This window comes from Globicephala melas, chromosome 20 (genome assembly GCF_963455315.2).
Source record: "Globicephala melas chromosome 20, mGloMel1.2, whole genome shotgun sequence".
Classification (NCBI taxonomy): Eukaryota; Metazoa; Chordata; class Mammalia; order Artiodactyla; family Delphinidae; genus Globicephala; species Globicephala melas.
Window position 1 is genome coordinate 6,308,459 of NC_083333.1, and position 15,664 is coordinate 6,324,122.

The following is a 15,664-nucleotide window of genomic DNA, read 5'->3' on the forward strand; positions in this document are numbered from 1 at the left end:
CACAGGGCAAGAAAAAGTCTTCAGTAAGGTTGGAGAGCATAGTCATTTCCTGGTATATTTATCTGTGTTCAGTATAACTAAGATCAGTGTTGAGCTGCAGCTGCTCATGATAGTATATACCACTTGGGACCTAATGAAGGTTAATGGTTTTTCAGAAGAGACAAGTGAAACTTTCAAGACATGTGGTTTTAATATTTGAATTTGTCAAACATAGTTTCACTTGTAAAAAGTTAGGATTGACTATTAAGATTTCAGAAGACAGTTAAATACATTTTGCAAAGCAAAACAGAAACAATTATGTAATATAAGTGGAAATGTAAAGGATTGGTACTAAAACTTCCCTGCTGGATGTGGCTATCTGTATTAGACTTAAAGCCAGTTCCTGATTATTTAATAACTATTTATCCAATCTGTGGATTGTTTAAATCTCAATTTTATTTCTTCTTGGAAAGAGTCATAGAAGGAAAAGAGAACTTAAATTAAGGTCTCAGGAACATAATTGAGGTAAAAATTTTAAAGGTTATTCCTCACAGAGCTAACATAATTTGTAATACATTTTATGGCTCTTCTTAGATGCTGTACTACATAGGTCTGCAATTTTATTTCACATAATTTGTTCCTTTAGATACAGCATTTAATTGGGCACTGCCATAGTTTAAGTTACTTTCATTTGGGAAACAGTAAACAAGCATTTAGAATTTCTTTGCATTATTAAGATTGGATGTATTAAAGCTTGGGACAGTCTTACATTCAATTATATTTTATACTGAATTTAATATTTAGGATGTGTGATCTTTATAGAAAAACTTCTATAAAATTATAACTTCTTATGAAACAAAAAGAATGTCTCCGGGGTTCTACTTGACCTCTTTAAGAATAATTACCTTATTATTTTAAGCATATTTTAAAGGATTAGGTTTAAGTAATGGATACTCTTTATTTGAACTTCTCTTCAGCTCTGACACAACACCCCTTTTAAATGGATCAAGCCAAGACAGAATGTTTGAAACTATGGCGATTGAGATTGAACAGCTTTTGGCAAGGGTAAGTACCTTCTGTTAAGTGGCTGTTTTGCTAATAACTGTGTACCTGTTAGATATGGTACTAGATTATATTAATGCAGACATATTTATTGAAATCACCCTTTCATTCAAGGTGTATGCCTCCCCAGGCCACTTTAATTTTGATGACAGCCATTCCCAGGTCCTATGAATGTTATTTTAGCCTTTATGGATTATTTTGGGGAAATACTGAATCCTTGCCTGCTGTCTTCTTGGTTTTGTTTTTGTTTTTTGCTGTTAGCCAGAAAGGCATATAGGCATATAATTTACTTTTATCTCTTTACAGTGCTTTCTAAAATATTTTTATTGGTTTTCTTTTTCTTTCTTTTTTATTTTCTGTTTTAGCTTACAGGAGTAAATGATAAAATGGCAGAATATACCAACAGTGCCGGTGTCCCCTCCTTGAATGCAGCATTGATGCATACATTACAGCGACATAGAGACATATTGCAGGTAGTACATTGGGCTTGAGATTTTTATGTTATTATAGGAAGTTTTAGGGGTTTTTTTACTCTATGAATAGAATGTGTTCACGTGTATGTAGGGGAACAAAGGGAAAAATCTTGTAAGAGGATAAATGCCATGCTATAGAAGTTTGTCCTGTTTTACTTTTTTTTCTTGATATTATAAAATTCTGAAAATGGTTAGCAGCTCTTGCTTTTGCCTGGTAAAATTGAATAATATTCATCAGTAGGTAAGTATACTTCTACTGTGGAAGATCTTGCTAGCTAGCTGAAACAGTGAAATAGCCAGTGGTCACGCATAAGCAGTCATATGGTGGTTTAGAGTATACTTTCATCAAGCTTTGAAGATAACATGGAAGAGAAGTAATTTGCTATATTTAGTGTATTGTTTGAGAAAAATATTAAAAGTATACCAATAAAATGAAAAAACTTTTAAAGATTTACATGGGAGGTGTTAAAAATATAGTGGTACAAATAGGAAGGCAAATTTTTTTTTTTGGCTGCGTTGGGTCTTCGTTGCTGCGCACGGGCTTTCTCTAGTTGCGGCGAGCAGGGGCTACTCTTCGTTGCAGTGCGTGGGCTTCTCACTGCAGTGGCTTCTCTTGTTGCGGAACACAGGCTCTAGGCACACGGGCTTCAGTAGTTGTGGCACATAGGCTCAGTAGTTGTGGCTCGCGGGCTCTACAGTGCAGCCTCAGTAGCTGTGGTGCACGGGCTTAGTTGCTCCGCGGCATGTGGGATTTTCCTGGACCAGGGCTCAAACCTGTGTCCCCTGCATTGGCAGGTGGATTCTTAACCACTGCGCCAACAGGGAAGTCCCCAAATTTTTTAATATTGAAAAAATTCAACCATTTCTAATTTTTAAAACTTGTTAAAAATAGGACTAGAAGGATACTTTATTTACCTAATGCAAAAATGTGTACATCAGATTAAAATCTGTCATAATGCTTAATAATAAAGCACTAAAAGCTTTCCCACTGGAAAAAAGAAAACAAGACAAGGAGGGACTTCCCTGGTGCCTCAGTGGTTAAGGATCCGTGTGCCAATGCAGGGGACATGGGTTCAATCCCTGGTCCAAGAAGATCTGCATGCTGTGGAGCAGCTAAGCCCATGTGCCACAACTATTGAGCCTGTGCTCTAGAGTCCGCGAGCCACAACTACTAAGCCTGCATGCCACAGCTACTGAAGCCCGTGCGCCTAGAGCCCGTGCTCTGCAACAAGAGAAGCCACCGCAATGAGAAGCCTGCACACTGCAACGAAGAGTAGCCCCTGCTCGCGGCAACTGGAGAAAGCCCATGTGCAGCGACAAAGACCCAACACAGCCAAAAGTAAATAAATAAATATATTTGGAAAAAAAAAAAACAAGACAGGAATACCCACAATCCCCATAGATGTTTAACATTGTTTAGAAGTTCTTGGTTTGTTCAGTTACACAATAAAAAGAACAAGATATAAATACTGAAAAGGGAGACAAAATCTGTATTCTGTGGTAATGATAAGATTATATAGCTAATACAAACCAAGAAAACTAACTAAAAAAAAAAATTGGAAACATTCAGTAAGTTGATGACTTATAAAATTAATATATAAGAGCAAGTAGTTTTCCTACACACAAACAGTAATCTGTTAGAAAGTACAATGGAAGAAACTATTAAAATTTTATGTATAATTTAATAAGAATGTATAGGATTTATATGTATAAAACTCTACTGAGGAACATAAAAGAAGGTTTACTCTGCTTTTTTATTTATTTATTTATTTATTTTTTTTGCGGTATGCAGGCCTCTCACTGTTGTGGCCTCTCCTGTTGTGGAGCACAGGCTCCGGACGCGCAGGCTCAGTGGCCATGGCTCACGGGCCTAGCTGCTCCATGGCGTGTGGGATCTTCCCAGACCGGGGCACGAACCCATGTCCCCTGCTTCGGCAGGCAGACTGTGAACCACTGTGCCACCAGGGAAGCCCTTACTCTGCTTTTGGATGGGATGATTTCTCTCTAAATCAGCCTATATATTGAATCTTATCCCAGTGGAAATAACAGGGGTTTTTGTTTGTTTCATTTTTTAAAAAACAGCAAAATGACACCAAAGTTTATTTGGAATTATAGTCATATAAGAATAACCAAGAAAAAAACCCATGTGAAAATGAAGATAAGTAGTAAAGGATGCCTAATTCTGCCACCTGTTAAGACCTGTTAAGAAGCTAGAATAATTAAAACAGTTTGATTCTGGAGAAAAAGTAGACGAATAGAGTAGAGTTCATATATAGACGCAGACATGCATGAAAATTTACTTTCTGATAAAGTTGCTATTTTGAATCAACGGAAAAAAGAGGGATTATAAAATAAATAAAGCTGTAACAATTTGCTAACTATTTGAGGGGAAAAACCCCTCAATTTCTATCTCATTCCTCCTATCCAGAGTAAATTCCAAATGGATCAAAGATTTATATGTAGAAAAAGAAACAATAAAATTTCAGAGTAAAGCATGGGTGAAATTGTACATTTTGGGGTAGTAAAGGACTTCCCTAAGCAAGACCTGATACCAGAAACTATAATAAATGACTAGTTTGCTTAATATACAGAGATAATACAAATAAGAAAAAAGCAACCCAGTAGAAAAATGGGCAAAGGATATGAACTTGTTTATAGAAAATGAGTGGCCAAAATCATAAAAATATGGTCAGCCACATTCCCAAATGAAAATATACAAATCAAAATGAGATATGGAAAAAAAAATGAGATATGATTTTTCACCTGTCAAGTTAGCAAATATTGAAGCATTTGTAACCCAAATGTTGGCAAGAGTGTAGAAAAATGGGCACTCATCCATTTGCTGGGCATGTAAGTTGGTGTAGTCTTTCTAGAAGGCATTTTAACACTATCAAATTCATGTAAGATTCTTTGACCCAGTTATTCTGCTAGGCATTTACCCTTTAAATACATTTAGTTCAGTAAAATATATACCCAAGAGTGTTTATTGAAGCATTTTTTTAACAGCAAAAAAAAAGGCAACTAAAATGTTTACCAGTAGAGAACTTATTAAATTACTATAGTCATAATTTAAAAATTAACTATTAAATATTAAAAAGAACATAGATTTCAATCTGCTGATATGGAAGGATTACTTCATACTTCATGAACTACAAAAAATAAGGTTGCAGCAGAATATAGTATGATTTCTTTATCATAAATGAAAGAAATAATAAACTCATATATGCAAAAACATACTTCCTGAAAGAAAGTGATCATAATATTAAGAACTGTGGAGCAAGATGGTTTTTACTTCTGTTCTTTTTGGTGCTCTTTTAGTTCATGGTACCCCATGTTCATGTATTATTTTTGTTTTTAAAGGGCTCTCTGGGAGGTGGCATTATGTTTTTTATCTTTTTTATATACTGATCTGAATTTTTTAAAATAATGAATACTCCTTAGCAACTTAAAAATATGGTAGAAAAAGAAAGGAAAATATTTAAAATTATTTTATTCTTTACAGCTCTCTTCTGTTCTTCTTTTGATTAGTTTAGGAATTAAATTTCTGCAGGAGTTCCAAAAAGGTGAAATTTGAAAATAAGCCCCATTGGGTACACTGATGAGTAGAAGGAGCCTCTTAAGTTTTATCCTAGGCTATTTGAAGTCATGTTATCTGAGAATTATTTTTTCTTTACAATTCTGCCCCATAAGACAAGGTACTAGGGGATACAAAGGATAGTGATTTAGTGACACTGTTACCCTACCTCCAAATTGTTTTCATTTGAAAGAAGTTGGTCACTCTTCAGGAAAGTGATTATAATGTTATTTTTACCTCTTGGCAATTTGATTTCTTAAATAGCAGTTTTCTGGGCAGAAATTTGTAATATAACAATACATAACTGGCTCAGTAAGATGAAAATTTATAGTTAGCTAGTGTTGATTCTAGATGTTGATTGATTGCAGGATTATACACATGAATTCCATAAAACCAAAGCAAACTTTGTGGCAATACGGGAAAGGGAGAATCTCATGGGATCAGTACGAAAGGATATTGAGTAAGTTACCTTTTATATTTTTTTGTAGGATGTTTATTCAGAATCAGATTTAGAGTATATCCATGATTAACAGCAAATTGAGTGGCAGAACCATGGTTTAGATTTCAAGGTTTCTAATTCCCATTTCACTGTTCTTTAAACATTGCTGCTCCAGTATAGTCCTAATCTACTTTGCTGTCTTATCTCCAGTTTCCCCTAGTTTTATCATTGGCTCCTGCCAACCTTGACTTTCCTGTCTTAATTCAAAGTCCAGTTTAGATGATGTCTTCGTGAGTTCTTCTCTGATCTCCTACCACCCACCTTAAGCATTATAACATTGCCAATAAATGAAGCTGTCCGTGTTTCCCTTCCTGATTACCATCTATCCCCCTACACTCTCCCTTGCCCCAACAATTACATATCAATACTTAGGTAGCTATCAAAGTAGCCTTTACTTCCCTGGAATCTGAAATCTGTTTTTTCCAGATTTTATACAGATTCATAACTTTAGTCAAATTATTTAAAGACTCCCAACATTTTTATGCTGCTCTTAAGCCATGATTTTAAAAATGTATTCTTTTCTTCCATTCCTTTACCTCACGTTTAATAATATATTCTAGCATTTTATACACATTTTCAAAATGTTTTTCACAGCTGTACATGACTGACAGGGTTAAATCCATTGGGCATCTAATTAAAGCTGCAGACTTTCCAGTTTTGGACCATCTGTTGATGCCTATCATTGTCTCACTTGTGATAAGCTTAAGTTTCATAAGTATGATACTTATGTTTCATGAACTATGATGTGTACTACCATCTCATGAACTGATATATATCATGTGTACTCTGATAAACATTTTCTTAGAGTTCCTTTATTTTGTTGTAACAGTAAGACAGTTTTGCAGGAGAGATCATTTAATATTCATCCCATGCAAAATTTTTGTCCAAAACTCTAAACCAGGATTATCCAGTCACCAGTTGTGTTTCTATCTCCAGAAATTATCTTGGAAAATTAATTTTTATTGTTTGTCTGTGTTTTATCTATGTTTGTTATATTTAGTCATATGTACTTTGTATAACATATAGGAGTGAAAAAATGAAACATTTTTGCCATATTGGGAATTTTGGAATATTTTTAGTTCTCTGGCACATATATAAGTCTTGTGTCTGTTTTCTATATAGTCTATTTACATAGGTATTTTAAAGAATGCGTTGAGAATCAGTGTAGCGGACAGCCTTTGATGTGTAGGCTTTTAACTACCATGCAATTTGTGGGAATTGTTAGACTACATTCCAATGTAATAACTTGTTTTCTAAAAGATGATCATAAAAGAAACATGTTCATCCATTTACTAAACTATTTCCTGATTACCAGCCATGAGTAAGATAATATGTCAGTCACAGTAGAAGGTAGAAATGAAAAGATCAACATGGCCCTCTAGATGCTAGAGGGGAGTAAGGCACATACTCAAATTAATATAATACATGGCAGAATATGATTAGTGAAATGAGATATAGTAGTAATAACTGACATTTAAGAATTTTTTCTGCAGTTACACACTGCTTTTTCATATATTCTCTCTTTTTTGGCCTCATATAATCTTTGAGTATAGATATAAATTATTAGTCCCATTTTATAAAACTAGGTATTAAGAGTTATCTAAGGTTAACTGGCTAGTCATCAGTCTTCCAAGTCCAGTGTGTTCTTGGTTATATCATGCTGCTTTTCCTGGTATTTTCTTTCCCACTGCACTTTGCACATCAGCCCTACTCTCAGCTAGTGATTCAGTTTTAGCAGCACGACCCTCTTTTGTCTTACTGCGGTGTATGTGCAGTTACTTAAATTTTTAATTTTGTTCTTGATACTTTGTAAGTAAGGAACTGAAACGTGTAAGTGTTGATAGTAATGATACAAAGCGTTTTCTAGTAAATTGTAATGAACTGAAGACCAGGATAGAAATCCTTAAGTATGCCACAACTGGCAGATCTTTAGCTTCCTTTTTGTGTTCCTTAGACTTCAGTTGATGGACTGCGTGTATCGTTGTGAAGGGAAACATTCCATTTCAGTAGCTTCCCCACCCCATGTGCTGTGTAGTAATCAATCCAAAGTAGTATTCCCGGACTTCCCTGGTGGCGCAGTGGTTAAGAATCTGCCTGCCAATGCAGGGGACACGGGTTCGAGCCCTGGTCCGGGAAGATCCCACATGCAGCGGAACAGCCAAGCCCAAGAGCCACAACTACTGAAGCCCGTGCATCTAGAGCCCGAGCACCGCAACGAAGAGTAGCCTCCGCTCACTGCAGCTAGAGAAAGCCCGTGCGCAGCAACGAAGACCCAATGCGTCCAAAAATAAAACAAACCAAAAAAAAAACCCCAACAAAGTATTATTCCCACTTGGGGAAAATAAAGTTATAGGAGATAATAGACAAAGAAAGGAAAAGTAATGGCTTTAAAGGCCTCTGCTTTCCTCATCTTTTACAGTATCCTCCCAAACCTTACTCTTCAAGATGGACAATGCAAAGTTTTCTTAATACACTCTGTTCTTCCACACCTCATGATGCTGCACACGCTCTCCTTCCTTCCTGGAATAATCTTCCACTTTTTATAACTAAATTATCACTCGTTCTACAGGGTACCCTTTAAGGATTTTCTCTCTTTAAGAATGTTTCTGTATTTCTCATAGTCTCTCTAATCTACCTCCTGCCCTATAGAAATGACTACTCTCTTCTTTTGTATATAACTATTATCATAATAGTTCCTATTACACTGAATTACAATTATATAATTTATGTATCTCTCTAAACTCTCTATGACCAACTTGTGGCTAGGTAGCATGTTTTACTATTATAATGTCTGGTACCTCACAAATGTTGAATAAATATTTGCTGAGTTAATGAATAAACGAATGAATGTATATTCTCTTTTCATGTACTTTTAGTGAGTTGGAATTTTTGGCAACTGATACAAAATATACACTTTTAGAAGAGTTATTAATAAATGTATATAAAATCAAAAAAAGGAAAAAGTAAGATTTTTGTTTAAGAATGTTGGATTACTTTGGTGAAAAATAATAAAGTCTTAGGCCTAAGTTAGAGAGCCATTCATATTTATCTATTTATGATAGATGCTATTTTTAGAAGGAAATGAAAAGGATTATACATTTTTATTGTTTATTCAAAACTATGGAGAGGCTCAATTTTTCCACTTTGGATATTACTTGAGTCAATCATTTAATCCTTTTTTATAACATGTACCAAAAATGTTCTTAAGTTTTCTTTATTTTTATTCTAGGTCATATAAAAGTGGGTCTGGAGTAAACAACAGAAGAACTGAACTATTTTTGAAAGAACATGACCACCTTCGAAAGTAGGTATTATTGAAAAAATGCATACTATATAGTACCTACTTATTTATTCACATATATAGCAAACATTTTATGGTGTTTATTATAGTAAGTGCTTTATCAATGCTAATTCATTTAATTCTTCTAATGATCCTATTGGGTAGAAATAGAATTGCAACTGTTCTGACCATAATTAGGAACAATATGATGCTATCAGATATACAAAATATGCATTCATTACTTGTTACCTGTACTATGTCTTTTATTGCCTTAATGTTTGTTTTCTTTAGTGAGTCTATTGCTGTAATACTTTGTCCACTACTATAGATTATTGGTAATAATAATAGTAATATTGATACTGACTTATGTTTGAATGGCTTGATACCACTTACATATGTCAAGAAGCTTTACAAAGGGTAATTGGCCATACATCAAATTCAAAGAAAATATCTTATTTCCCAAGAACTCAGAAGAAAATACCTAAAAACTTGGATGAACGAGATACACACACACACACACACACACACACACACACACACACACACATAAAAAAACAAGCCACCATACTCTATCCCTGCTTTATCTATTTTCCTTCTGAAATACACTGGTTTCTTTAATTACTTTCTTTGTATTTTGTTATAGAACTTAAGGATCAGAAAATTACTTCTCTCTCTGAGCTCAGCCTCTAAGCACTTGAGCAGCTAATATCCGTGATAGTTAAATGATATGAATTATGTTGATATTTGCTGCTGAATGTCATAAATTAGTCATGTCCATATGAGCTTAATGTGCTGTTCAATTTGTTTTTCTTTAAAGATTACCACTTTAAATATGAGCTGTTGAAATCAGAACATGGAAAGATCAAGACCTTTTTAGTAGAAGTCTGAGTGCTTCTAGTGTCAGAAAGTTGTTATTTCTTAAAATGTTAAATATTATTGATTGGCACAAGGGGGCAGCCTTTCCTAGAGTATGTTTAGTTTATAGTTATTTATAGCTTTGGTAGTTCTTTTTGTATTTGATAGAGACCACGATAAAAAGAATTTTGCATTATATCCAAAACTATATTAATATATTCTTGGGGTACAGAGTAATTTAAGGAATAAGATACTCAAGTAGCATAAAAATAAATATTAGCTTGCATTAACATTTTTATATTTATCAACCCCAAAAGAAGTTAAACAGAAATGCAATAGTTTAATTACTTTAAGGATGTTTTGATGCTGAAAAGAGTATACCAGAGTTATTATATAAATTGATATTCTTTATTTCATTATTTCAGAACATATTGTTTATTATAAATTTTATATGAAAAATTTTAGTTTTGCATTCATTTTAGTAATTCAGAGAAAACCCTTCAGGAGTTTAATATTGTCCATTTTACAGGAAAATAAATATAATAGTTCAGGGGCACACAGCTTAAGTAATTTGTTTAGGGTTATAAAAATGGTAAGAAAATTGGCAATCAAAAGGTATTTACCATTTTGTTTCCCAGGTGATTTTATGTATGATATACTTTACATATATTCCTTTCAGCATTCTTGTGAGAAGTTAGTATGTGCTTACTCCATACAGAGAGAAACTGAGGCAGGATGAAGTTGAGTGAAACATGAGCTGATAAATGAGGGGAATTGTTAACACTAAGGCTTAATCTCAATAACAAGAGTTTAGTCATTGCTTTCAGTATTAAAGCACAGAGCTTCCAAATATGTTTTAGAAAAATCAATATTTTGTGTAAATTACAAATACTTGTTAAGTAATAAAATAATAAAAAATTATGGACTAACATATATACAAAGTAATAATGATATGAAAAAGTTTCTCTTTTTCAATGTTGTCTCTCTTTCATTTGCTAAGTGCTTTGAGGAAGAATTTTTTTAGAATAACTTTTTAACGTAAAAGCTATATGTACTTTTTATAGTACTCATTTTAGAAAGTATGAATAATAATTCAGCAACACAGAAAAGACAGTTTGAAACACTTATCAGTACAGATGCGATACCATTTTTTACTCATCAGTAGGTTGTGAGCCTTCTCCCATGTTATTTGACAATTTTTTTTGTTTTTGAATAATTCTTTTAACTTTTAATAGTCTACATATCCTATAATACAGATAAACCATAATTCATGTAACCTAATGAGTGTTGACCTTTTGGATTATTTCTAGTTTTTATTATTGTACATACTGAAGTCTTTGCATGTATCCATAATTATTTCCTTATGATAAATTCCTAGAATTGGCATTGTAGGATTAAAAAATACATTCATTTTTAAAGCTTTTGATTTAGTATTGTCAAAATTCCCTCTAAAGTTTTGCTACTTTAGAGTCCCATTAGTAGCATATTCTGCCAGTGCTCTCAGGAACAGTTACTTGATTTTTTTCTAACTCATGCCACGAAGATAGGCGAAAATTCTCAGGCAATAGATTTTTTTTTAAAATAAGAAATATATTTTCATTAGAGAAAACATAGGTCAAACAGCCAAGCACAAGAAGCATAGGTGGTCCAGTGGTTAAGACGTGAGCTTTCACTGCCGTGGGCCCAGGTTTGATCCCTGGTCCAGGAACTAAGATCCCACAAGCCACATGGAGTGGCAAAAAAAATTTTAAAAAAAAAGAAGAAGAAGAAGTAATAGTTAAATTAACCTAAAAGTGAAATGGACAGCAAGAGATTATGTATTGCAGCAAGACCATTTGTAATGAAGAGGCCAGATTTGCTGTTAGGGTACTTTTTAGTTTGATCTTTCATGAATAAAGGTGTTTTTTTTTAAAAACTACTCAGTAACTCAGGTAACTCATTTGATTTTGCGCAGTAGGGTCATACTTTTTATGGCAAAGAGCATATTTACATTTTTATTTGATTCTTCATAAAATATTTTTTCATGTTAATGTAAATTTCTACAACTTGCTTCAAAAGTCCATATTTTTGGGCTTCCCTGGTGGCGCAGTGGTTGAGAGTCCGCCTGCCGATGCAGGGGACGCGGGTTCGTGCCCCAGTCCGGGAGGATCCCACATGCCACGGAGCGGCTAGGCCCGTGAGCCATGGCTGCTGAGCCTGCACATCCGGAGCCTGTGCTCCACAACGGGAGAGATCACAACAGTGAGAGGCCCACGTAACACACACACACAAAAAAAAATCCATGTTTTTGTCTTGAAAAAGAGTAAAGCAGTTTTTATAAATGAATGGTAAACTTTATTAAAAAAAACTGACTTGGTAATGAATTGCTTTTAAAGCTCTTCTTAATATTCTTTTTGTCTAAAAATAAATGTTGTTATCTTGTAGCAGTTTATCTTACAGAAGATAGTCATTTCTCTTCCTATTTGGTGGATAAGCTAGCTTTCATTGTTTTTTTTAAGATTTAATTTTATTTATTCTTGGCTGCATTGGGTCTGTGTTGCTGCACGTGGGCTTTCTCTAGTTGGCAGTGAGTGGGGACTACTCTTCATTGCGGTGCGCTGGCTTCTCATTGCAGTGGCTTCTTTTGTTGGAGAGCACGGGCTCTACGTGCTCAGGCTTCAGTAGTTGTGGAATGCGGGCTCAGTAGTTGTGGCTCACGGGCTCAGTAGTTCTTGCTCGTGGGCTCTAGAGCGCAGGCTCAGTAGTTGTGGCACACGGGTTTAGTTGCTCCGCGGCAGGTGGGATCTTCCCTGACCAGGGATCTAACCCGTGTCCCCTGCATTGGCAGGCGAATTCTTATCCACTGCACCACCAGGGAAGTCCCTAACTTTTTTTTTTTTAACTTGCCTTTCCCTGAGTCTCAGTATGTCAGAAGAAAATGCTGGCTTTGAATGAGTGTCAAGCTTGTAGCTGTTTGTGTTTTGCTGTACTGTGGATGCATTCCTGTGAGCTCTTTGGTTGCTGTTTAGATTAATTTCCTTTATATGTTTGTTCTCTTTCGTTGCTCCCTTATATTTTCCTTTTTGAAAGGAGTATCTGAGTTAGTTTAAAGGGTGTGGGGCTGATTGTATTATTGCTGTTTTTACAGCTTTTTCTTTAGAAGAATTTTGTCATTTTGAATAAAACATGTCTTCCACATTTACCTTAATGAAGTTGACAGATTTCAGAGTAGTGGTGAGAAACTTGGATTAGGACATAAGTATACACAAATAGAACGAGCCTAGCCTCTTGCTGGACTTCTTTACTGCCAGTGATCATCACCTCCACGTGAAAATTAGCCACCTTTTACCAAGGCTGTTGCCTCCATCTTCTCATCTGTGATTCTATCACTTCAAAAATCTTCAACTCTAACATTTCACTCTGACCAACACAGTTTATTCTTCCAAGACTATCTGCAGCATCACTAGCTTCTCTTTTATATTTTTCTTCTTACCTTTAACCTCTCCTACCCTCGCTAGCTTGGATCTCATAGTTGATCAACTGAAATATTCCCAACATTTGGCCTTTTCTGTGCGCCTGTCTTTTTCTGTACCCTAGTAAAATGCCAACCCGATCCACAGTCTACTGTTCTACTCCTCTATTTAAGGGTTAAAGAGAAAGCACCCAATATACAGATTAACTTTGTTTTAGATTCATTATTTCCAACCTCGTCTGAGTATTCAGCATTGCCCAGTACCTTTTGCTTGCTTGACCCAGTTTACTTGTCTCTCTCATTCTTTTCAAGAAATTTACCAGGACTTCCCTGGTGGTCCAGTGGTTAGGACTCTGCACTTCCAATGCAGGGGGCGCGGGTTCGATCCCTGGTCAGAGAACTAAGATCCCACATGCCACAGCGCGGCCAAAAGAGAGGTCCTTAGCTCCTACTTCATTGAATTTTTAAGGTTCTTTCTCCTTAGTACAAATTCACGTACAGGAATACCCTTCTTTACCCCTTTCCTGTAGTTTTTAAAGGACTAGTTTTTTTTTCCTGGGAAGGCTAATACATCCGTCTGGCTTCTATCTCTGTCCTTACCTGCTACCTCAGCTATTTTACTCTTCAGTCATCTTCTATACTGGCTCTGTCTCTCTAGTTTATGAATACACTTGCTGTCTCTGTGTCAGTACTCATTTCCTCCTTAGCCTATTGACTACTTCCCTCACAGTCTACTGAGCATGTTGTCACTGGGGACATCAATGAGCTCCTGAAGGGCAAATCTAATATTGTTTGCCTGCTCTGCCTCAGGTGATACTCTTAATCTCTTCCCTCCTTGAAAACCTAGGCCACTGTAACACTGAAATTTACTGGTTCTCCACTTGCCTTTCTTACTACTCTTTGTTTCCTTCCTGGCTGCCTTCTGATGTAGCCTCAGAATCCTTTACATAGTGTTCTCCAGGCAGAAATTAATTAGAGCTAATCCACCAAGTGAAACTTATTTGTCATCTACCCTCTCACATTAGCCCAGTTATTTGTCGTTGACATGCATCATAACAACAATTCCTCCTCCCCAGAGATGGCAGCTATAAAGAAGACCTAGTAAAGAGAAATTGAAAGAAATTGAAATTTTCATTCAAAAATTTATAGGAAAAGCAACTGGTGAGATTTTTTTTTTTTTTTTTTTTTTGCGGTACGCGGGGCTCTCACTGTTGTGGCCTCTCCTGTTGCGGAGCACAGGCTCCGGACGCGCAGGCTCAGTGGCCATGGCTCACGGGCCCAGCCACTCCGCGGCATGTGGGATCCTCCTGGACCGGGGCACGAACCCATGTCCCCTGCATCGGCAGGTGAACTCTCAACCACTGCACCACCAGGGAAGCCCAACTGGTGAGATTTTTATATTGCCAAGAATAATAAAATTAATGAGAGAGTTGAAGAAAGAGGAACAAATTCTGAAGTTATATAGACCCAGCTAAGAAGGTAAGCTGAGGAATTTCATCCATACTTAGAGGCTCTGTTTGTTTTCATGGAAGTACTCTGATTTGTGGGAATGGCATGATTACAACTGGAATTGCAGACTGGTTATATTAAGCACATCACCTTAAAAATTCTTGACATTTTAAACAGACCTTTGGCAGTATTTCAAAGTAGTCAAAATATTTAAAATATTACATAATATGTCGGTTTCTAAATTATCATTTCATTTAGTTGGATCACATCATAAGAACATATAAATAGGCATTTTAGTTTTTCCTCTTATTAACTTGCCACTTTTATCTTGACTAAGATACCTTAATGGATTTATTCCTTAAATTGGTATAATAGATAGGGAATGGGTTTTGAAGCCAAACAGATCTGAGTTTAAATCCTGGTGTGAACTGTAAATTTGGGGGCAAGGGCCTTAAACCCTCTGACTCTCTACTGTCTTAAATGGGGAAAATTGAATTCTTACTTTGCACAGTGTTAAAACACTTAAAATTAGAGATAATGTGTAAAGGTTTTGCCTAGTACAGTGCCTGACATGTAGTAGACCAGTTCTCAAATTACATTGAGCCATTCTTGCTCGTAGCAGTATTAGAACAGAAAAGTAGACTAGTAACTAGAATTGTGTACCTAGAGCTAGGTGACAGAGACTCCAGCCCTCTGGGGCCCTTCAATGCCAAAATGGTATGTAGGAATAAATAACTATCAGCTAACCCTGATTATCTATTAAAGCTCAGAGTGTGTTTTTAAATCATTCCCTTCATTTATTGCTCATTGGATTTTCATTAGTATAATAAGTGGTTTATTTATTCCTAAGCTTCATTTCTAGATAGGAGTTTTCAAATTCCAGTTGCATTCCATCTGTTTCTTTGCATTTATCTGAATGCACATATAATTTTTTGTATCAGTTTTGTTGTTACTGTTGTTTATTGAGGTAACATTGGTCTATAACATTATATAATGAAGTTTGGTGTGTGCAGCATTGTATTTCTACTTCTGTATATGCTAC

General features: G+C 35.5%; 1 protein-coding gene across 4 annotated transcripts in view; it reads left to right on the top strand.

The window, feature by feature from the left end:
• GOSR1 (golgi SNAP receptor complex member 1) overlaps positions 1-15,664 on the top strand; it is a 48,202-nt gene that overhangs the window by 7,265 nt on the left and 25,273 nt on the right. For all 4 annotated transcript variants that reach the window (XM_060290690.1, XM_030861910.2, XM_030861911.2 and 1 more), the window contains 4 exons: positions 957-1,044; positions 1,407-1,514; positions 5,457-5,548; positions 8,817-8,891. In XM_060290690.1, the coding sequence (XP_060146673.1) occupies positions 957-1,044; positions 1,407-1,514; positions 5,457-5,548; positions 8,817-8,891 (363 nt within the window). The remainder of the gene's footprint in view (positions 1-956; positions 1,045-1,406; positions 1,515-5,456; positions 5,549-8,816; positions 8,892-15,664) is intronic.